Source organism: Oncorhynchus kisutch, linkage group LG10 (genome assembly GCF_002021735.2).
Source record: "Oncorhynchus kisutch isolate 150728-3 linkage group LG10, Okis_V2, whole genome shotgun sequence".
Classification (NCBI taxonomy): domain Eukaryota; kingdom Metazoa; phylum Chordata; class Actinopteri; order Salmoniformes; family Salmonidae; genus Oncorhynchus; species Oncorhynchus kisutch.
This window is the reverse complement of record NC_034183.2, coordinates 13,719,398-13,742,869: the sequence shown is the minus strand read 5'-3', so window position 1 is coordinate 13,742,869 and position 23,472 is coordinate 13,719,398. Positions and strand designations below refer to the sequence as shown.

Below are 23,472 nucleotides of genomic sequence, written 5' to 3'. Positions count from 1 at the left end.
AAAAACAATGATACATGTTGATTAATTACATTTATTGTAAGTATTTCCTGACAAAGTTGATTTCTTTATAAATGGTCTCCCCTGCCATTGTGTTAAATGATCAGTGACATGTCCAATAAATTAAACACTTTGGCACATGGCGAATCCTCACCTTTTAGCCCTAACTCCCTATTAGAATGGTTCCTAACATAGCCCCACCAGTCCTCCTGGGTTCTAAGCTTGAGGTGAGGGTTAGAAGTGCAACTGAAGGATACATTCTGCTATTGACCATTTAAGTGTTCCTGACAGTGATGCTGTTATCATCAGTTATTGGAGATGTAGTGATTTCTCCTAGAAAGCTCCTGAACTCAAAACTACATTACTTATCAGCTTCCATGTTGGAAATTCAATTGGGGAACATTGTGGTAATATGGTTGTACCTTTTACTTTTCTAGTCAGATAGTACAGTGTCCAACTTCTGAAGAGTGCATGAACCCAGCATTAGACAAACACTCTATGGCCCCGTATTTAGTGTTTTCCTGACTGATTTCACCATCCAGTGACGTTTGACGTGGATGGAGTAGGTGCCCAATCAGGGTAGGTATCCAGGTCAAACAGTGGAATCCCCCATGTTGTCACAGCCAATAATACTGCAAGGACACTGATTACATTCACACCAATCCCCGCCTTCACCTGAAATGACAATACTCAAGCAGCATTAGACAAGCAAAAATCCATTGTTAGCATTCATTAGCCTGGGAACCAGACCTAGTGGTACATCAACAGGCTTTGACCTGTGTACTAATGAAGGTTATTTTTGTATATCGGGTCAGCTAAACCAGAACTAGCCCTTCTGGATTCATTCAACATGGGTATTTTGAAACTGGCCTATGTGTAGTGCATTTACTTTGAGGCGATGTGCACTCACCATGTCCGTGGTGGTGAGGTGGCCGTAGGCAAACACAATGGCATTGGATGGGTTGGATGAAGGAAGCAGGAAGGCGAAGGATGTGCAGAGGGTTGTGGGTATCAATATGTAGAGTGGGTTCACATGGATAGCTTCGGCCTGCCATTCATGGAGAATGGGAAGGAAGAGGCATTCAGATGCACGTCAAAAGAAGAGTATGTTTCTATTTTTTTATGACCGCTCCATTTCTGTATGTCTATTGAAGTAGCAGATGTAGTTATTCTGTATCATGTTCATATTGTAGCTAATGATCCCCCCCCTACTGCCGTATTCATTCCATTAACGTTTGTTAGCCACTGAGAAATTATATTGCATAACATTTTGTCATTTAGCAGACAATTTACAGTGGGATAAATAGGGGAAAAAATCATTATTGCAAACAAATAATTCATAAGTCAGCGGGAAAGATCTATGAACGCACCAGAGGGGCAAGGATAGGGAGGAAGATGGTGATGGTGGCTGCATTGCTGGCCAGCTCTGTGACTGAGGTGACAAGGACACAGGCAATGGTGACTGTTGCTATGATGGGGAGGCTCCCCAGAGGAGATAGCAGGTTTGCCACCCAGGAGGACAGACCAGACACCTATAGAAATACAGACAGACTGTAGGAATGCTGTAGACATGTTTTATTGTTAGCAAGCATCATGGGAAATTTCCTTTTTAGGAACATGTGGGTGTCTATCCTTCCTAATATACATTAATTCTATATTCATACAAATTACACAATAAAATGTGACCGTAGCGTCAGACTTCAGTGCGATAGCTCCAAACTTTTGGCTGTATAAGAAGGGCATGGTCTATATGGCTGCGTTTAGACAGGCAGCCCAATTCTGATATTTTTTTATAATAATTGGTCTTTTAACCAATCACATCAGATCTTTTCACATCAGATCTTTTTCAGAGGTCAAAAGACCAATTAGGTTAAAATAATATCAGAATTGGGCTTCCTGTTAAAAAAATATATATATATATAATATCCCAATGCTCAAGGTGATTAGGGACATTGCCCTGTGTAGGATGCCGTCTTTCGGATGGGATGTTAAACGGGTGCCCTGACTCTCTGTGGTCACTAAAGATCCCATGGCACTTATCGTAAGAGTGTTAACCCCGGTGTCCTGGCTAAAATCCCAATCTGGTCCTCATACCATCACGGTCACCTAATAATCCCCAGTTTACAATTGGCCTATTCCTCTCCTCTCCACTGTAACTATTCCCCAGGTCGTTGTTATAAATGAGAATGTGTTCTCAGTCAACTTACCTGGTAAATAAGGGTTAAATAAATAGCCTTAGCATGGAATACTTTTAACACAGGGGTGACTAATTTCCTTGACACATTGATTATGATATGGCTGGAGTGTAAAGGTTTTAGACAAGATGGTACCTGGGTGCCCTCAGCAAGTGCAAAGCCCCCACCAACAAGTAGGGCGACTTCCCATGGCATACAGGCCTGGAACTCTTTCCATGAGATCATGGCCTCTAGAAACAGAGCAACCGACATGACATGAAGCCTGTTACGCTGCCACAAAAACACAAACTGTGCAATAATTTATACGACGACGAGAAGAAAATAGTGGGTGCGCTGGGGAAACGCTTCACTGTTATCATGTATCTTTCTTATGGACTACCGTCTCAGTGAGTATGCCCAGGTGTAATGCTATTCGGGGTACCGTACCATATTTGATACCGTGTTTATCTGCAGAAGGCTTGTGTGCTGGCATGATGAAGAACATGAGCCCCAGCAGTAGGGCCACGGTGGCGTCACTGATGTAGCCCGCATATCTACATGAAGAGAATGAGGACATGTGCCTTTTAGTCACATATCACGAAACCTTTTGAAGTGCATGTGTTGCTGGGGAGTGATGCTGCTCTGTAAAAAGTTATTTTAGAAGAGGGTATTGAACTCACTCAGGGAGGAAGATTGAGGCCCACCCTGGCATAAATCCAGGGTCTCTGAAGACCCACAGCACCACCATCAGGATGAAGATGAACGCGGTCACAACCTCCTGGGGACTGAAACAGGCCGTTCGGATCGGATGTCTTGCAATACACAGACACTCTCAAACAAAAGTTTGCATGAACTTTCTAATCAGCACAGATATAAAAATTTAAAAAAGGGAGGAAACAAGGTGGTGAAGCTTTAAGGGTCACCTTGTAGGACCCAGCGTGTTGTAGTCCTCCTCTATGACTCTGGCTGTTGCAGTCTCTCTCTCAGAGCGCTCTCCACTAGGACGGAACAGCACCCTGAAGCTGCATGGGTTTATTGAACACATGACATTGTTGATGGAAGACATACCTGCAATGCAATTCATTTTTTCAAAGCATTCAAAAATAGTTGTGCCATTCAGGGAAAACAACTGCTTCCAACAGAACAATGAACATGACCAACAGCTAAGCATTAATGGGGTTTCCCCCAGTTCTGTAGACCAGGGATGTCAAACACATTTTTCCCACGGGCCACATTCGGTTGTGACCAAGGTCCGGAGTAGCCTCATCCTGACCTAGTGAAACAGAATGTGAGCTCGCGAGATGAGGATGGTTTGTACGAGGCTAGGTCCGGAAGGCCGCACTTAATTCATTTTATCTTTCCTCAAAATTTCAAAAACATTGTTCATTATGCATCACTTTTTGGAATTTTCTATGTTCCCTGATTTTCTAGCTTTTGTTTAGATGACGGTTACCAAATGTTTCCTGACATTTCTAGCCTTTGCTTCGATGACTGTTGGCAAGCTACACAGAGTGAAGAAACTATAAATCTACGTCCATTATGATTTCTGCACGGTTTCAATTTGGTTTTTAGTAATTTCAATGGTGATTTGAGGTAGTTTTTTAAATACATTAAAAAAAACAATGAATCAAAACCTTTTTTTACTCAAGCCCAGGATTAAATGGGCTCTTGAGTTTGACACGTATTGTATGGATGATTAACCCATCCTCGCTTGTTGATCATGAGCCTTTCAGTTAATAAATGACTCATGCAGGCCAGTCTGCCCTGTGGTACTGGTGGTTACATTTACAGTGACAGGCAGAGAGCCCTGGTGTAAAAGGGTGTTTGAGTGAGAAGTCAAGACATAAAAGAGTGAGTGATGGGAGGGAGGAACGGTGAGGAAAGAACACTGAACGGATAAGGTGATACTTAGGGTCAAGGATGAGGCCAATTTAGGTTAACGACAATCGTGATCTGATGAAACAAGCGAGAAACTGGAGTGTTGAGTCAATAAAAGGTGAAATGCTCATTAACGCCTTGAAATGGTGTTTACTCACTCTGAGCCGATGAACATCCAGTGCAGCCATATCCATGACAACAGCAAAGCAATGATGCTGATTGGCAGACACAAGACGATCCAGTTTCCAAAGTTTACAGAGGTGCATTCTGGGTAAAACCTGTCAATGAATAGGGTTGAATGGAGATGTTTCAAGTTTTATTAGTAGTCTCTACGGGATACATGGTATACACCGTCCAACAAAATGCTTACTTGCAGGTTCCTTCTCGACAATGCAACAACAATAAGATATAATATAATATGAACATGAAGTAAACAGCTCAGTAGAATAGAAAAAACATTTTAGCATGTTCAAGTATACAGTAGTATTGCGCCATACAGAGTGCAGCCCTTTCTATCATACTCTATGTATCATTGACCAAGCCACTTGTATTCCTCTGTTACGATGCATTCTAAAGATTTCTATTGCATACAGTGTAGGGATATGTCGCAGGAGGTAGGTGGCACCTTAATTGGGAAGAACGGTCTTGTGGTAATGACTATAGCATAAAAAGTGGAATGGTATCAATACATCAAACACATCGTTTCCAGGTGTTTGATGCCATTCCATTTGCTCCATTCCAGACATTATGAGCCTCAGATGCCTCCTGTGATATACTGTATATAAAGTCTGACCACCACTAGATATAGCTGATGGAGAACTCACTGATGGATGTACTCTGAAAAGATGAGGTTGGGGGAGGTCCCAGGAAGGGTGGCAATCCCTCCTATAGTGGAAGAGTATGTGATGCTTAGGCACAGCCCCTTGCACATCATGTGCTCTCTCTTACTTCGGTAGCGGCCCTCTATCTTTTGACCAATCACCTTTAAGAAGAAAAAGAGATGGTAGTGTGTCATGAATTGTCTTGACCATGTTAGAAGCCCATTGTGATATGGCAGTGTTATAAGCTTTTGATTTGTGAGCTATCTACAGGTAACTTCCAAAATAAAGGAAACACTTACAAAGTATGTTGAAAGCTGTTGCTTAAAAGAAAGGATATAACTAACACCCCATCATGCTTAGGGTCATGTATAAAAATGCCCAGTTCCCCATTATTCTTGGCTACCATGGCTAGAAGAAGAGATCTGTGACTTTTGAAAGGGAGGTCTCAAAAGAGCATAGGGGGTTTAAAGAGAGTGAGTGGGTGTCAGTCACAAGATCTCAACCCAATTGAACACTTATGGGAGAATCTGGAGTGACGCCTGAGACGGAACTTTCCATCACCATCAACAAATTCTGGAATTTCTTATAGAAGAATGGTGTTGCATCCATCCAATAGAGTTCCAGACACTCATAGATTCTATGCCAAGGCACATTGAAGCTGTTCTGGTGGCTCATGGTGGCCCAATGCCTTTATTTTGGCAGTTACAGTGCCTTGCAAAAGTATTCAACCCCCTTGGCGTTTTTTTCCTAGTTTGTTGCATTACAGCCTGTAATTTAAATGAAGTTTTATTTGGATTTCATGTAATGGCATACACCAAATAGTCCAAATTGGTGAAGTGAAATGGGGGGAAAAAAGTGTTTTTAAAAGCGGTGCGTGCATATGTATTCACCCCCTTTGCTATGAAGCCCCTAAATACGATCTGGTGAAACCAATTACATTCAGAAGTCACATAATTTTAATCAAGTCCACCTGTGTGCAATATATGTCACATGATCTGTCACAGGATCTCAGTGTATATATATATATGCCTGTTCTGAAAGAGTCTGCAACACCACTAAGCAAGGGGCACCACCAAGCAAGCGGCACCATGAAGACCAAGGAGCTCTCCAAACAGGTCAGGGACAAAGTTGTGGAGAAGTACAGATCAGGGGTTGGTTATGAAAAAATATCTGAAACTTTGAACATCCCACAGAACACCAAATAAGAGTGGCCATAAAAAAGCCATTGCTTAAAGAAAAAAATAAGCGAACACATTTGGTGTTTGCCAAAAGGCATGTGGGCATGCTTTTTGGCCATCAAAGAAAACTCTATGTCTGGTACAAACCCAACACCTCTCATCACCCTGAAAACCCCACCCCTACAGTGAAGCATGGTGGTGGCAGCATTATGCTGTGGGGATGTTTTTCATTGGCAGGGACTGGGAAACCTGTCAGAATTGAAGGAATGATAGATTGCGCTAAATACCGGGAAATTCTTGAAGGAAACCTGTTTTCAGTCTGTCCCAGTCTCAAATCTCTGAAAGAGGTTCACCTTCCAGCAGGACAATGACCCTAAGCATGCTGCTAAAGCAACACTCGAGTGGTTTAAGGGGAAACATTTAAATGTCTTGGAATGGTCTAGTCAAAGCCCAGACCTCAATCCAATTGAGAATCTGGGGTATGACTTAAAGATTGCTGTACACCAGTGGAACCCATCCAACTTGAAGGAGCTGGAGTAGTTTTGCCTCGAAGAATGGGCAAAAACTCCAGTGGCTAGATGTGCCAAGCATATAGCAACATACTGCAAGAGACTTGCAGCTGTAATTGCTGCAGAAGGTGGCTCTACAATGTATTGACTTTGGGGGTGAATAGTTATGCACGCTTAAGTTTTCAGTTTTTTGTCTTTCTTGTTTGTTTCACAATAAAAAACTATTTTGCATATTCAAAGTGGTAGGCATGTTGTGTAAATCAAATTATACAAACCCACCCAAAATTAATTTTAATTCCAGGTTGTTAGGCAACAAAATAGGAAAAATGCCAAGTGGGGTGAATACTTTCGCAAGCCACTGTACCTGTACAACTTACATTGGTCTGAGAGGGTGCTTCCTCTGGAATAGTGTACTCCATTTCATCTGGTTCCTTATTTGTTCTACCAGAGATTAAAAATAAATAAATAATGACTTACGTGAAATTAAAGCAAGACCAGGCATGAGGACAATTGATACAATGCGAATGAAAACGTTTACGTTGTTGACAGTGTAAACAAATCCACATCTTGGATTGTTGTCTATCCTTCTCCATTGACTGCTTTAAAGGTAAAGACATTTTGAAGTAATTTGGGGGATCCTTTTAAGAATGTTATAAATATATGCAGAGGAACTCCAAAATACCTTATTGGCTCTTCATTCTTCTCACACGGTCCCTCAGTCTCTGTAGGAATAATGTGGCGTTCTGAATCTTCCAAATCTTAAATTCCTACCAATAACTAAGTTCTGTGGGTAAATAATGTATGGATCATTATTGTGCTTTCTCACCATCCAGTTCTAGACCAAGGTTGCTGGTGCCCGTCATTGTTCGCTGCCGCTGCTCACCTTCTCCCTCTGCATTCAAGATTTGCTGAATGATCGCCTCAACGATGGGCATCACCATGGCAACGGCGGATGTGTTTTGGACCCACATGGATAGGAAGGCACAGCTGTTCATGAAGCCCAACATCAGCCTGCAAAGAGACATCCACAGGGGCGCTAACCAATGAAAATGGGTGGTTCGCCCAATTCTGATTTTTTTTCTTCTCCTAATTGGTGATTCAGAGCATTCTATTAGACCTTTAGATATAGCTCTTCTGCTGTGTTAGTGTTAATACCTTTTAAAACACATGGTCCTCCAAGATGGTGACACAGTTGGTATTGTTGGTATTTTATTAGGATCCCAATTAGCTGTTGCTAAAGCAGCAGCTACTCTTTCTGGGGTCCAAACACAACGTGAAATATGACATAATGCAGAACATTAACAGACAAGAAAAGCTCAAGGGCAGAACTATGTAAATTTAAAATGTCACACATAGCCTACATAAACACAAAACATCTAGATCAAATCGGGGCGTTGTGCCGTGTTTTTTTTTAACCAGGTTGGCTGTTGAGCAATCTGAGATGGAAGAGTTCCATACAATCATGGCTCTATAAAATACTGTACCTTTCTTTGAATTTGTTCTGTATTTGGGGACTGTGAAAAGACCCTTGGTGGCATGTCTGGTGGGTAACATGTGTGTAAGCCGACTATGCAAACAATTAGCAATTTTCTTATAAATGAACAAGTGATGCAGTCAGTCTTTATTCTACATTTAGCCAAGAGAGTCTGGCCTGCATAGTATTGATATTAGCCCTCTGATTACAGTGAAGAGCAAGACGGGATTCTCTGTTCTGGGCCAGCTGCAGTTTTTCTAGGTCCTTTGCAGCACCTGACCATATGACTGGGCGATACTTAAGATAAGATAAAGATAAGATAAGATAAAACTAGAGCCTGCAGTAATTGCTTTGTAGAGTGTGGTTTAAATGCAAAGGATCTCTTTATCACAGACGGACCTCCCCGCATCTTTACAACCATTGAATCAATATGTTTTGACTGACAGTGTAGACATTATCAAATTCAAATAAAATTGTATTGGTCACGTACACATTTTACAGACGCTATCACGGGTCTAGTGGAATGCTTATGCTCTTGTCACCGTCAGTACAGTAATACCTAACAATACAGGCAACCCCCCCCCCCCCCAAACACACAAAAAAATCCAATAAAAATAAAGGAAATCAGAAATATTACGAAGAGCAATGGCAGAGTCTGGAATATAAATGTATATGAGGGTGTGTATTGATAGTAAATCAATAGATAAGATGTGTTGAGAGAGGCCTGTAATTTTCATGATAGGTACACTTCAACTATGACTGACAAAATGAGAACAAAATTCCGTCGACGATAAACGCGAATCCGACCATCACCCCTGGTGAGACAATACTGCGACTCTTCAGTGAAGAGCACTTTTTTCCAGTCCTGTCCGGTCCAGCGATGGTGGGTTTGTGCCCATAGGCGACGTTGTTGCCGGTGATGTCTGGTGAGGACCTGCCTTACAACAGGCCTACAAGCCCTCAGTCCAGCCTCTCTCAGCCTATTGTGGACAGTCTGAGCACTGATGGAGGGATTGTGTGTTCCTGGTGTAACTCGGGCAGTTGTTGTTGCCATCCTGTACCTGTCCCGCAGGTGTGATGATCGGATGTACCGATCCTGTGCAGGTGTTACACATGGTCTGTCACTGCGAGGATGATCAGCTGTCCGTCCTGTCTCCCTGTAGCGCTGTCTTAGGCGTCTCACAGTACGGACATTGCAATTTATTGCCCTGGCCACATCTGCAGTCCTCATGCCTCCATGCAGCATGCCTAAGGCACGTTCACGCAGATGAGCAGGGAACCTGGGCATCTTTCTTTTGGTGTTTTTCAGAGTCAGTAGAAAGGCCTCTTTGGTGTCCTAAGTTTTCATAACTGTGACCTTAATTGCCTACCCTCTGTAAGCTGTTAGTGTCTTAAAGACTCTTCCACAGGTGCATGTTCATTCATTGTTTACGGTTCATTGAACAAGCATGGGAAACAGTGTTCAAGCCATTTACAATGAAGATCTGAAGTTATTTGAATTATCTTTGAAAGACAGGGTCCTGAAAAGGGGACGTTTCTTTTTTTGCTGAGTTTAGGTTCCGGATGAAACAGTCCTAAACGGAGAGGTGCCAGATTCTGTTCCGGCAGAATCCGGCTCAAATTAAGCACTCAGTATAGGTTGAATGTGATAGTCTGCCTATAACTAGCCTGAGTATGCATGTAACTCAATTCCTATTCTATTTAGCGTTTAAAGAAATGAATCAAATTGTAAATTTGCTATTATCAGACTGGTTAATGTGATGCAAATCCACACGCACTCGGCCCCCTCGCCACCTACTCAGCCAATTAGGAGCCGCTACTGCATTGCAGCTGTGGCATAGTGATGAGTAAATAGTTTGCAGTTTAAGTATGTAGCACACTTAGTGTGGGTATTCGGACACGGCCAGTGAGCCTTTCATAGTGGATGTAAGCAATGTCCCCATGCTCTCTGGCAGCTTTCATTCTGCATCTGGCACACAGCTTCCGAGTCGTCCTTGTTAAAGAGGATGTCATTAAAGAAGATGTTGTTTCCTCTCAAGTTCCTGGCTCGCTACAGAACAGCTATCTTGTCCTTAAACCTTAACTTGACCACTATCGGCCTTGGTCTGTCACCTGGGCTGGTTCAGGTTTTTCAGACCTGTAGGCGCAATCCACCTCAATCTTTCGATTATCCATCTGCAGCTTTTCAGCGACCATTTTTCTTACTTTCTCCTTACTCTGCCTAGTTCTCATGTGAAGGCTCTGGTATGCCATCCACAACAATGTTATTCTTCCTTGATTGTCCCACTAGTCTGTTTTCGCAGTCATTCTTAAACCTCTTACAGCTACCCCCCTACTTTTTTTCAATTTCCGCCTGAAGACATACCCAAATCTAACTGCCTGTAGCTCAGGCCCAGGACCAAGGATATGCATATTCCTGGTTTCATTTGAAAGAAAACACTCTGAAGTTTGTGTAAATGTGAATTGAATTTAGGAGAATATAACACAATGGATCTGGTTTAGATAATACATTTTTATTGTTGCATCATCATCTTTAAAATGAACAAGACAAAACAAACATTCAGATAGGATGATGGGGACAATTTCAGTGAAAAACATAAGAGGGCAACAGTACTTGTGCAAAGTTTCAGAATAATTTCCAAAATGAGTGTGCTACATGACATTTATCATGAAGTCACCCAGGTGTCCCAAACAAGTAGCCCAAATGTGCCCAAGTGGCCAAATTGGTGAAGTTATACATTTTGAATGGAATAACTATATACAAAATAACAAAATGGTATTCTAACACACCCACCCAAAAAATGGAGAAAATATATACATTTACAAAATAACACTTTCAATATTTGCAAGACCCTCAGTCCTCTACACAATATTGTGCTGCTGATGCCAGGTACCATAGCAGTCTCTTTCTGCTGTAAAGCAGAGGGTCACCAAGCATGTGGTGCAGGTGATGGGGGACTTCATTTTGCAAAGAACACAGCGATGTCTCCATGCTGTGCCCTTTTGGCCCTGAGGCACATCCATGCCTGCAGAAATACATTTGGGCAGATGAACACCCCTTGTGGCAGGAGCTGGATGAACCAGCTTCAGTGGGGGATGGACACCTTGGCACTGGGGGCTCCCATTTGGAGTCAGTGTCACTGTGAAAGAAAATGTTCAGTTAGTATAGTTCCACATATGAGCCCTGTATCAAGAGGTATAATAAACAGATATATATAGAGTACAGGGAACATAAGGTTGAATATATTATTATAGACCTGCTTGATCTACTGTCTCATTTATATTATGACAGACCAGCTAGATCTACTGTCTATTTTATATTATGACAGACCAGCTAGATCTACTGTCTTTATTATATTTCAACAGACCAGCTGTATCTACTGTCTCCATTTCACTTTGGCCATTGTTGTGGGCCTGCCCTCCCCTCAACAGCCTCAAATAGCTATTTCATTTCACAAATAATATTTTATCTTATTAATTTCAAACAACGACATTGGCATGAGAAAAACTTACCAGTCCAAAACGATGTCCTCTCCGTTCAAAAAATATTCCTCCATTTGGGAATCGCTAAATGAATCGTCCTCCAACAATCTCTGTCTCACTTTCCCGATCAATTTCTTCTGAAATTGTGTGTACATCTGTATATCTAGACTTTAGCTTTAGATTTAGCTTTCCCTGACTTAGTCGCCATACTGATTGATATATAAACAGCTGAAGATGCGCTTTACCAAAACAACGCTGTGCGTAACATGCGTGGCTCCTTCCGGTATGAATCTTCAATGGCGAATGAACCTCTTTACGCCGGAGTTTACTACATGGGTTGGTCTTCCAACACATAAACATTACATATTGCCGTTTACCTCAGCTCATTGGCTATCTACCCAGCTAGATTTCAAGACGATCAGTGGTCATTTGGTTAAAATACAGTCGATCAACGAAACAGCGGTCATATCATTGGTGCACAATGATGTCATTACTTGTTGTCTTCAAATCGGTTTCTTTCAGTCAATACATCCCGCAAAATGACCCATCAGGTTTGGTTGTGTTACAAACAAACCGGTTGATTACAATGAAACCAATCATGACTGGAAAAGTCACGTTTTAGTGTGTGTATTTACATCGAATGTGTCGTTGAAAATGGAATGAGACGGAATTCACGACACAAGCGGTTCACAAAATGTTTCTTGTTAGGCTATAAAAATGTATTTTATCAAACAAAAGACCATTCATTGTGTAACAGTGAGCATTGGGATTGCAAACAGAGGAAGATCGTCAAAGGTAAACCATTTATTTTATTGCAGTTTGTGACGCCTGTGCTGGTTGAAAGTTGTTTTTTATGGGGCTCTATCCTCAGATAATTGCATCGTATTCTTTCGCAGTAAATCATTTTTGAAATCTGACAACGAAGTTGGATTAGCAAGATTCTAGGCTTTCGAAACATGTGAGACACTTGTATTTTCATGAATGTTTAATATTACTATTTATGTAGCAATCACCGTATGTTGTTGAATTTCATCCCACTAACGGGTTCGGTGCGCAGAGAGGTTAATAATGATTCACTGACTGTGCTGATGTCATCTTGCGTGACTTGCAGCAATATAACAACAAACTGTAAGTCTCTTTCAGGACATCCACCTATGCTAACTGTTCTTAACTTCTTAAGTATGAGCTCCCTGTGTCGGGATCAAAATCGGCTGGATATTTTAGAGAGCCACCTATTGTTTTCGATAAAACTCAAACTTTCATTAAAACACAAATGCAAGGTAGTGAATTAAAGTTACACTCGTTGTGAATCTAGCCACCAAGTCAGATTTGTAAAATGCTTTTCGGCAAAAGCATGAGAAGCTATTATGTGATAGCAATCACCCCCCCAAAATACCAGACCGTCAACAAAACAACAGATTTTGCGGTAGCCGGCGCTACCCAAAACGCAGAAATAAAATATAAAACATTCATTACCTTTGACGAGCTTCTTTCTTGGCACTCCTATATGTCACATAAACATCACAATTGGGTCTTTTTCCCGATTAAATCCGTCATTGTATACCCAAAATGTGATTTGCTGAAGACCGGTCTGATCCAGAAAAATGCCTCTTTACAAGACGCAACGTCACTTTTTAAAATTACAAAAGTTGCCTATATACTTTTACAAATCACTTCAAGTTACTTTTCTAAACCAACTTTAGGTATTAATAAACGTTAATAATCTATTAAATTGATCACGGGGCGATCTGTATTCGATAGCAGCAAGTCTTGAAATCATCGTCCATGTTTTCACATTCAAAACATCCTGTGGTGAGCCCAAAGAAAGGAAATGCGTCACGCTACCAAACCAAGGATAAAGCAGAATGAAAATGACAGCATTGGCGACATCGTGTGGAAGCTGTAGGCATTTACAGGGGATTCCTATGTATTTTTTTCAGCGTTAAACAATACATTGACTGGCGGACGGATATTTTTTTTGTGTTTCGGGAACAGTTTTTCGACGCATTTTGACTCCTTAAACACGTTATGTTATAGCCACAGACACGATTTAACCAGTTTTAGAGACTTCAGAGTGTTTTCTATACACACACACTTATCATATGCATATACTATATTCCTGGCATGAGTAGCAGGACGCTGAAATGTTGTGCGATTTCTAACAAAAAGCTGCGAAAATTCGCATCATCCCAAAGAGGTTGATCCTGGACCTCTCTGGTCAGATTGTGTATTCTTTTGTTAGTTAAATCCATTAGTATTTGGACAAAGCTCTTGAAGGTATTTTCATGTTGTTATAACAACTGCTTGTTGAACCCTTTAAAAACTTTTTTTTTAAAGATCCTTCACCTGTGATAGAGAAACACTGTCTTCTCCATTACTTCCACTGGCTTTGGTTTTGGATGTCATGGTAGCAGTGTAGGCTAATGCTAGCACTCCACACAGTTCCAAACAGGGCAGGTTGCAGGGCAAATGGAAACAGCGAAAAAACAGTAGGGATTTAGACAGCCACAACCCGGGACAAATCGTGGTCCCTGCCAAAAGAACTAATCGCATCGCGGGCTGGGTTCAACTTCCCTGGAAACCTTCCTGGCTTGATAGCTAGTTAGCAGCTAAGCTAGCTGCTACCCCAAGCAGCTCTTCAGACTTTTGGTTGGCAGGATCCCTGGAGAGATAGTAGCAGTCCCTGCAACTGAGGCTAACCATGTTGCTGGATCCAAATTCAATAGGTAGCTAATAACTTTTTCAATAGAACAATTTTCAGAGACTTTAAAAACAACAAACCGATCTCTCCCTCCTTACGCGTTCTGTGCGCATCGCCTGTCAATGTAGCCACACATCTGCAACTGAGGTCTGGAACAGACGATGAGAGAGTGGCCGGCAGAGAGAAAGTTCTCACCATCCAGGATTGACACCGACCAGAGTGACCAGACTAAGTGCTATCCTCCGGTGGAGACCCCACTTCTCTATAGACGTTGCCAGACAGATGACTCCGATCAACAGCAGGTGGAAGTCTTTGAAGTACACCCCAGCCACCTGGACATGAGAGAGGGCAGAAGGGAGAACAGCAGGAAAAAAGAGCGGTGGAAGATCTTAGACATGTCGATCAATATGCTGGTCAGATTTGACATTTCATGATAAGCAGTCCATTTTGACACCTATCAACATGTTAAGAGGACATTTCAAAAATAATACTGACTTTTAATTTGTCTAGTAAGGATGGAAAGAACATTATGCCTTCTGTGTCATTTTGCCAAGCCAATAAAACCATACAGTGCCGGGCACTGAGATTGTTAATAAAAAAAAATAGATCATAAACAGATTATTACAGACTAATGCTACATTCACGTCATGTCTGAAACTCAGGTGCTCCAAATTAAAATGAATGTAAGTTATTTGCGTAGAGCTTCCTATTGGTTGATTCTGGTACCTCCCAAGTGGAAAACTCAGGATCCGACTTTTCTGCCTAAGTTAGCAAGTTGGACATTTTTTGAGTTTCCTACATAACGTGAGCGGGGCATAAAGAGTTAGGAGCTGACTGTGATATGATAATAATGTAATAAATGCTCCTGCATTTATAGATTTATGGATGAATTAATCAAACCAGAGGAGTTTTGTCATATGTTTTATCAAACATGAAAGTGAGATGGAGAGCAGCCAGGTTACGTAACATCGGCTTCCTGGAAAATACATTCATCAACATTTTTGCAGATTTTTATTATAATTTAAAATAGTTGCACACACACACAATTGAATGCAATAAAATTGTGCAATGTTCACCTGAGAGGACTTCATGATGCCAAAGAAAGGGAAGAGCAAGGCTGGGAACAGAGCTGTGGCTGCCAGTGGCAGGGCTTCTGTCAGCCAGTACACTGCCATGACACACAGTACAAACGCACATTCTGACACCTAGAAGAGGCCAAAAGGAAAGAAACAACATGCTTCAGATTGGGAAAAAATAGGAAAATGAGCTTCATGTCAAGTCAAACGTCCATTAGTCTCACGTGGAATTATTGTCTTATCCCATTTTCGTCAACTGAAATGAAAAGTAATTTGTAATAGTCATAATTCTTTCCAAGGGCATCTCGTTATCATCATAGGCTGTGTGTGTGTGTCCCCCAATCCAAATTCAGGTGCCTACCTGCTTCCAAAGGCAACTACCTTACTAGGTAGCACTCCAGTTGGCAACTGCAATTTGGGACGGGATTCGAAGGCAGCATCACGTGAGAAGACATTCGCGTTCCACTGATCACGAGACGTTTGTTTACATTGTAGCCACTGTAGCAGCTTGAGCAACTAGTGCTAGCAATTTAGTGAACAACTATCCCAAAATGGAAATATCTGACACGAATAACAAGTAACAGAATCGATCTCAGGACCTATTCATGAATTAAGTTGACAACCGACCAGAATAGTTATTCTACGTTATAGGGTGCTCCTCGAAGCATATTGCTTGGTCTGCTGCTGCATCGTTGTGGACAGACTTGCATGCATGATACAGGATATGTTTTTTGAGATGGCTAAATAAGCAATTTTACTGACTTTTTAAGAATGATTAATAGCCAGAATAGTGGTGTTTCACTGTGAAGTTAATCTTGCATTAGAGGTGCCAATGTTTTTTTGTATGAGTAGGCTTACATTGTGATTAATTAATATTCATGAATTTATTTATCCGTTATTTTACCAGGTAAGTTGACTGAGAACACGTTCTCATTTGCAGCAACGACCTGGGGAAATAGTTACAGGGCAGAGGAGGGGGATGAATGAGCCAATTGTAAACTGGGGATTATTAGGTGACCGTGATGGTTTGAGGGCCAGATTGGGAATTTGTCCAGGACACCGGGGTTAACACCCCTACTCTTACGATAAGTGCCATGGGCTCTTTGATGACCTCAGAGAGTCAGGACACCCATTTAACATCCCACCCTACACATGGCAGTGTCCCCAATCACTGACATGGGGCATTGGAACATTTTTTTTTTAGACCAGAGAAGAGGTCCTCCTACTGGCTCTCCAACACCACTTCCAGCAGCATCTGGTCTCCCATCCAGGAACTGACCAGGACCAACCCTGCTTAGCTTCAGAAGCAAGCCAGCAGTGGTATGCAGGATGGTATGCTGCTGGCATAATATAACTATCACACCTGCATTTTCAGGATAACATGGTTTTGTATTCGTTGATAACTAATAATTAAAGGTGGTATAAAAAAATACTCAAGTATTTGCTGAAGATTGTACAGACAAGGTCCCTGAACTAATAAGTTGGTTTTATTCATGAAAGTCCTTAGAGGGTCGAAGTTATTGTAGATTTAAGCAAGTATTTTTGACATATAATTAAACTAAATTAATAGAAATAGCCAAAGTAAAAAAATTCGAAAGTAATTACCGTTGATTGGACAGGCGATGTCCCTGAACTAGTAACAGTTGGTTGTATTATTTTAAATCCTTTGGGATTTATCTGTAAAGTGAAATATAAATGAATTGATAAAGTAAAAAAAAAGCTAAACTACTTGCTGTGGATTCGCAAAAAGCGGTCTCAAAACAATGTCAAATTGATTTGAGAGCGATATGTCATGTGGTTGCGAAGTGTTGCAGTTTTAAGATGGTCCCTTAACCCTCAGAAGAAGAGAGCAACGTTTTAGCTACATTTCGACTCCAAAAAGAAAATATGACACCTAATTGCAAAAACAAGGGGTGTAACTTGCTCGCTATCATCAGCCGATTCGGAGTATGTATATCATTCTTGCACGTTACGTTTAAGAGGTATTAACGTGAAAAGTCAGAATCTTTAATGTAAAGCTAACTACACTGCACTATTTGAGTGTACCTTGGGATTGGGACATGCCAATTTTGATGTTCTGCCTAGAAATGTCGCCTCAAAAGGCGATTGGGATACAAGCCATACATTTTGTCAGGAATAATATGGGTCGTTGACAAGTATTGTTTTAGTTATTGTTGATAAATATATATATATATATATATATATATATATATATATATATATATATATATATATATATATATTGGTAAATTAGTCTAGTCAGCTATCTAAATTTGTAATCATGGATGAATTACTGACCGGGCATGCAGGGCACATGCCCAGGAGCCCTGACCTCCAGGAGGCCCCCATTTTGATTTTGCCACTCAGATGTCCTATTAAGTCATGGCAAAATGTGTAGAATTGCAGGAAATTGCCTTCAAAACTGCAAAAATGTCTCTCCGACCTATGGCAAAATGAGAAGAATTCATAGCTTCAAAAAGTAGGTGCGCTGGCCTCCCAAGTGGCACAGCGGTCTAACATTGCAGTGCTTGAGGCGTCACTACAGACCACTGGTTCATTCCCAGGGCAAGGTGACCGGAAACATGACCGAATACAAACAGTGTAGCTATTCCCTCCGCAAGGCAATCAAACAAGCTAAGCGTCAATATAGAGACGAAGTAGAATCGCAATTCAACGGCTCAGACTCAAGAGGTATGTGGCAGGGTCTACAGTCAATCACGGATTACAAAAAGAAAACCAGCCCAGTCACGGACCAGGATGTCTTGCTCCCAGGCAGACTAAATAACGTTTTTGCCTGCTTTGAGGACAATACAGTGCCACTGACACGGCCCGCAACCAAAACATGCGGATTCTCCTTCACGGCAGCCGAGGTCAGTAAAACATTTAAACGTGTTAACCCTCTCAAGGCTGCAGGCCCAGACGGCATCCCTAGCCGCGCCCTCAGAACATGCGCAGACCAGCTGGCTGGTGTGTTTACGGATATATTCAATCTATCCCTATCCCAGTCTGCTGTTCCCACATGCTTCAAGAGGGCCACCATTGTTCCTGTACCCAAGAAAGCTAAGGTAACTGAGCTAAACGACTACCGCCCCGTAGAACTCACTTCTGTCATCATGAAGTGCTTTGAGAAACTAGTCAAGGACCATATCACCTCCACCCTACCTGACACCCTAGACCCACTCCAATTTGCTTACCGCCCAAATAGGCCCACAGACGATGCAATCTCAACCACACTGCCCACTGCCCTAACCCATCTGGACAAGAGGAATACCTATGTGAGAATGCTGTTCATCGACTACAGCTCAGCATTTAACACCATAGTACCCTCCAAACTCGTCATCAAGCTCGAGACCCTGGGTCTCGACCCCGCCCTGTGCAACTGGGTACTGGACTTCCTGACGGGCCGCCTCCAGGTGGTGAGGGTAGTTAACAACATCTCCACCCCGCTGATCCTCAACACTGGGGCCCCACAAGGGTGTGTTCTGAGCCCTCTCCTGTACTCCCTGTTCACCCACGACTGCGTGGCCACGCACGCCTCCAACTCAATCATCAAGTTTGCGGACGACACAACAGTGGTAGGCTTGATTACCAACAACGACGAGACGGCCTACAGGGAGGAGGTGAGGGCCCTCGGAGTGTGGTGTCAGGAAAATAACCTCACACTCAACGTCAACAAAACTAAGGAGATGATTGTGGACTTCAGGAAACAGCAGAGGGAACACCCTCCTATCCACATCGATGGAACAGTAGTGGAGAGGGTAGTAAGTTTTAAGTTCCTCGGCGTACACATCACAGATAAACTGAATTGGTCCACCCACACAGACAGCATCGTGAAGAAGGCGCAGCAGCGCCTCTTCAACCTCAGGAGGCTGAAGAAATTCGACTTGTCACCAAAAGCACTCACAAAGTTCTACAGATGCACAATCGAGAGCATCCTGTCGGGCTGTATTATCGCCTGGTACGGCAACTGCTCCGCCCACTACCGTAAGGCTCTCCAGAGGGTAGTGAGGTCTGCACAACGCATCACCGGGACACCTACACCACCCGATGTTACAGGAAGGCCATATAGATCATCAAGGACAACAACCACCCGAGCCACTGCCTGTTCACCCCGCTATCATCCAGAAGGCGAGGTCAGTACAGGTGCATCAAAGCTGGGACCGAGAGACTGAAAAACAGCTTCTATCTCAAGGCCATCAGACTGTTAAACAGCCATCACTAACATTGAGTGGCTGCTGCCAACACACTGACTCAATTCCAGCCACTTTAATAATGGGAATTGATGTAAAATATATCACTAGCCACTTTAAACAATGCTACTTAATATAATGTTTACATACCCTACATTATTCATCTCATATGTCTACGTATATACTGTACTCTATATCATCTACTGCATCTTTATGTAATACATGTATCACTAGCCACTTTAAACTATGCCACTTTGTTTACGTACTCATCTCATATGTATATACTGTACTCGATACCATCTACTGTATCTTGCCTATGCCGCTCGGTACCATCACTCATTCATATATCTTTATGTACATATTCTTTATCCCTTTACACTTGTGTGTATAAGGTAGTAGTTTTGGAATTGTTAGTTAGATTACTCATTGGTTATTACTGCATTGTCGGAACTAGAAGCACAAGCATTTCACTACACTCGCATTAACATCTGCTAACCATGTGTATGTGACAAATAAAATTGGATTTGATTTGATTTGCATAGGTCGGCGCATAATTGGCCCAGTGTGGTCCAGTTTACGGGAGGATTTGGCCAGTGGGGGGCTTTACTTGGCTCATTGCGCTCTAGTGACTCCTAGTGAGCCGGGCGCCTACAGGCTGACTTCGGTCGTCAGTTGAACAGTGTTTCCTCCGACACATTAGTGCGGTTGACTTCCTGGCGGGTGTTAAGGAGCGTGGTTTGGCTGGTCATATTTCTGAGGACACATGACTCGACCTTCGCCTCTCACGAGGCCGTTGGGGAATTGCAGGGATGAGACCAGATCGGAATTGGATAATTGGGGAGGAAAGGAAGTTAAAAAATAAATAATAGTAAAGTAGGTGTGCTGCAGCAGCCCCTGATAAATAGAAAGAATTAAACACATTTTAAAGGTTTATTATACCGACATTATTATTAATTTAAATTCCCAAAATTATATTACTCATGTCTGAACAGACAAAATACTACACCAGGGAGCATAATTTAGTCACAGAGAATCAATAGCTTCAAAAAATGTGCTGTAGATTAAGTTGTATTACATGCACTTAATCGTGAAGGCCGCAATTTGGGCAGCGAGCATGCCAAATAAGAACAAATTATGGCCATAGACATATAATCCATAGAAGGAATTTGGAACCTCAAACCCAAGCACTTTGACTGTTAAACTCATAGCAATGGCTGCGAGTGCTGACTTGAATAGGAACTGCCATCTATGGATTATATTGATATGGTTGGTTGCGGCTGTCAATTTGCCTTTCGCAAATTTCAAAATACAATCCTGAGAAATACAATTCCAAGAAAAACGTAGGCATACCATTTGGAAAGCAAATGCCTACTGATGAAAAGAGAAGACTAATATCTTTGTAGAAGCCCCTCCAAAACATCCTCAAAATTGTTTTTGCTCTTCTGAGTGAACAGCAATGTTTTACAAAATAGCTTATATTGAGATAGGCTATTGGCATCAGCACATTGGCCATCACCTGTGAGTAGCCTAGGCTTCATCTTCATCACTGACTGTACAAAACATTAGGAAACGTAATATTAGTTGCACCCCCTTTTGCCCTCGAAACAGCCTCAATTCATCAGGGCATGGACTCTACAAGGTGTCGAAAGTGTTCCACAGGACTCCAATGCTTCCCACAGTTGTCAAGTTGGCCTGGATGTCCTTTGGGTGGTGGACCGTTCTTAATAGACACAGGAATCTGTTGAGCGTGAAAAACCCAGCAGCGTAGCAGTTCTTGACACACTCTAACTACCATACCCAATTCAAAGGCACAAATATTTTGTCTTGCCCATTCACCATCTGAATGGCACACATACGCAATTCATATCTCAATCTTTAACCTGTCTCCTCCCCTTCATCTACACTGATTGTAGTTAACAGGTGACATCAATAAGGGATGATAGCTTTCAGCTGGAATCACCAGGTCTGTCTATGTCATGGAAAGACCAGCTAAACCTATGTTTGCTATACTCAGTGTGTATATACTGTAGGCTAGGCTATATGAATCAAGAAATGCCCTGACATATCATGTGATAAGTGAGAGAGAGAGGCTGAGGATATAGCAGTTCAGGTCAAGCCATATCCTGGAAATTGTTAATTTTGAAATGCACATCTGTCAATACCATTCAGTGCCCCTGAGACAAATGTCCTGGACTGTGTTTTTGGTTGCTACTGTACAATCCAGATTTTTTTTTTTAAATACCTCATTAAATGTCTAAAATTAATGATATCGCATTTCTCTGGGCTGTTGTTTCTGACGAGACATGAATTGAAAACTCAATCAGTTTTTTTGTTAAAATCGTTGTAAAATACAGACTTTTAATAGATGCATTCAAATGAAATGATTATGTTTGTGGGGTTGGTTTTCGATGCATGCCTGGTTTTCCATGTTTATTTTTATCTTTTATACATGGCAGCTAAAACCTGGATTGCGTATACAAGTACAAACAAAGATAAGCCAATAAATTGTGATGAACTTCACATGTTCTGTACCACTGCATGTATTCATTAATTTGTTTGTGGATGTGTCAGTGTTACAGTGTGATAATGTGTGGTGACTACAGTATGTAACAACATTTGTACCTAAAGGTTTTTTTTGTGTGGGTGTATCAATGGTCAGTCCTGTCCTGAGTGTCCGGTCCTGGGTATGTGTTGTGTCTGAAATCCTACCTCTTTGAAGAGTATCTTAGACAACTCTCACAGACCCCCCCCCCCCCCCCTAAAAAAAGATAAAACAATTAATTTGTCTTTGCCTACTAGCACTGACTTTGCTGATAAATACTTTGTTGAGAGAAATTGTACTTGATACGATTGTGATGTGTTGTCTCACCTAGCTATCTTAAGATGAATGCACTAACTGTAAGGCACTCTGGATAAGAGCGTCTGCTAAATGACTAAAATGTAAATGTAAAATGTGTGTGTGTGTGTGTGTGTGTGTGAGAGAGAAGGGTATGCTCTCCCTCACCTTTCCTTGGATGACCAGTGGGAGAGGCAGCAGCAGCACAGGGGTGAGTATAATGATGAGGAGATTGTGGTAGTTCCAGACAACTCTCAGAAACCTCTTCATCATGTCGAACAGCTTAGTAATCTCTGGTGAGTGTTGAATTGACTAAAGGCATTTCTTCATCTCTTATCCTGTCTACTTGGCCAGCCATAAATCTTTATTGTTTAACGGTCTGCCACTGGGCATGCCCAGAGTGAGGCCTTGAGAGAGAATGTGAGACCTGTGTGTAGTAATGTACAGTGCCTTCAGAAAGTATTCATACCCCTTGACTTTTTGTGCTATAGCCTGAAGTTAAAATGGATTACATTTAGATGTTTTGTCACTGGCCTACACACAATATCCCAAAAGGACAAAATTGAATTGTTTTTCGATTTTACAAAACATAATACTTTACTAATTAATTTTTAAAAATCAAGCTGAAATGTCTTGAGTTAATAATTACTCAACCCCTTTGTTATTGCAAATTTGCTTAAGTCACATAATTAGTTGCATAATAGTGTTTAACATCATTTTTGAATGACTACCTAATCTCTGTACCCCACACATATGACTATCTGTGTCCTTCCTCTCAGTTGCCGGAGAGGAAGGAAACCACTCAGGGATTTCATCATGAGGCCAATGGTGACTTTAAAACAGTTACAGAGTTTAATGGCTGTGATCAACAACATTGTAGTTACTCAGCGGTGGCAGGTAGCCTAGTGGCTAGAGCATTGGGCCAGTAACCGAAAGGTTGCTGGATCAAAACCCCGAGCTGACAAGGTAAAAATCTATTGTTCTGCCCCTGAACAAGGCAGTTAACACACTGTTCCCCTGTAGGCCATCATTGTAAATAAGAATTTGTTGTTAATTGACTTGCCTGGTTAAATTTAAATTTTTAACTCCACACTACTAACCTAATTGACCGTGTGAAAAGAAGGAAGCATGTACAGAATAAAAATACATGTATCC

General features: G+C 41.7%; 1 protein-coding gene across 2 annotated transcripts; it reads right to left on the bottom strand.

The window, feature by feature from the left end:
* Positions 1-13: 13 nt before the first annotated feature.
* On the bottom strand, positions 14-22,620 carry slc13a1 (solute carrier family 13 member 1). Of its 2 annotated transcripts, none has more exons than XM_031833160.1 (15): positions 22,486-22,620; positions 15,292-15,420; positions 14,411-14,547; positions 7,384-7,568; positions 7,240-7,279; positions 6,935-6,998; positions 4,874-5,031; positions 4,208-4,327; positions 3,095-3,193; positions 2,852-2,956; positions 2,619-2,725; positions 2,328-2,422; positions 1,368-1,529; positions 908-1,045; positions 14-672 (listed from the first exon to the last, which is right to left on the bottom strand). In XM_031833160.1, exons 1-15 carry the CDS (start codon positions 22,588-22,590, stop codon positions 529-531), a joined length of 1,788 nt encoding a protein of 595 aa, XP_031689020.1. In that variant the 5' UTR covers positions 22,591-22,620; the 3' UTR covers positions 14-528. The 2 variants fall into 2 exon arrangements, with proteins under 2 accessions (XP_031689020.1, XP_020347923.1); XM_020492334.2 differs by lacking the exon at positions 22,486-22,620 and adding an exon at positions 15,653-15,755.
* Between the last annotated feature and the right edge of the window lie 852 nt (positions 22,621-23,472).

What these genes read in the sequence shown, in the direction of transcription:
- slc13a1 (XM_031833160.1), bottom strand. Translation starts at nt 22,590, where the DNA reads ATGATGAAGAGGTTTCTGAGAGTTGTCTGGAACTACCACAATCTCCTC. An exon ending in GCATCATGAAGTCCTCTCAG is followed by an intron (nt 14,548 to 15,291) that starts GTGAACATTGCA and finishes TCTCATGTCCAG; the next exon opens with GTGGCTGGGGTGTACTTCAA. An exon ending in TTTTCAGAGTACATCCATCA is followed by an intron (nt 4,328 to 4,873) that starts GTGAGTTCTCCA and finishes ATTCATTGACAG; the next exon opens with GTTTTACCCAGAATGCACCT.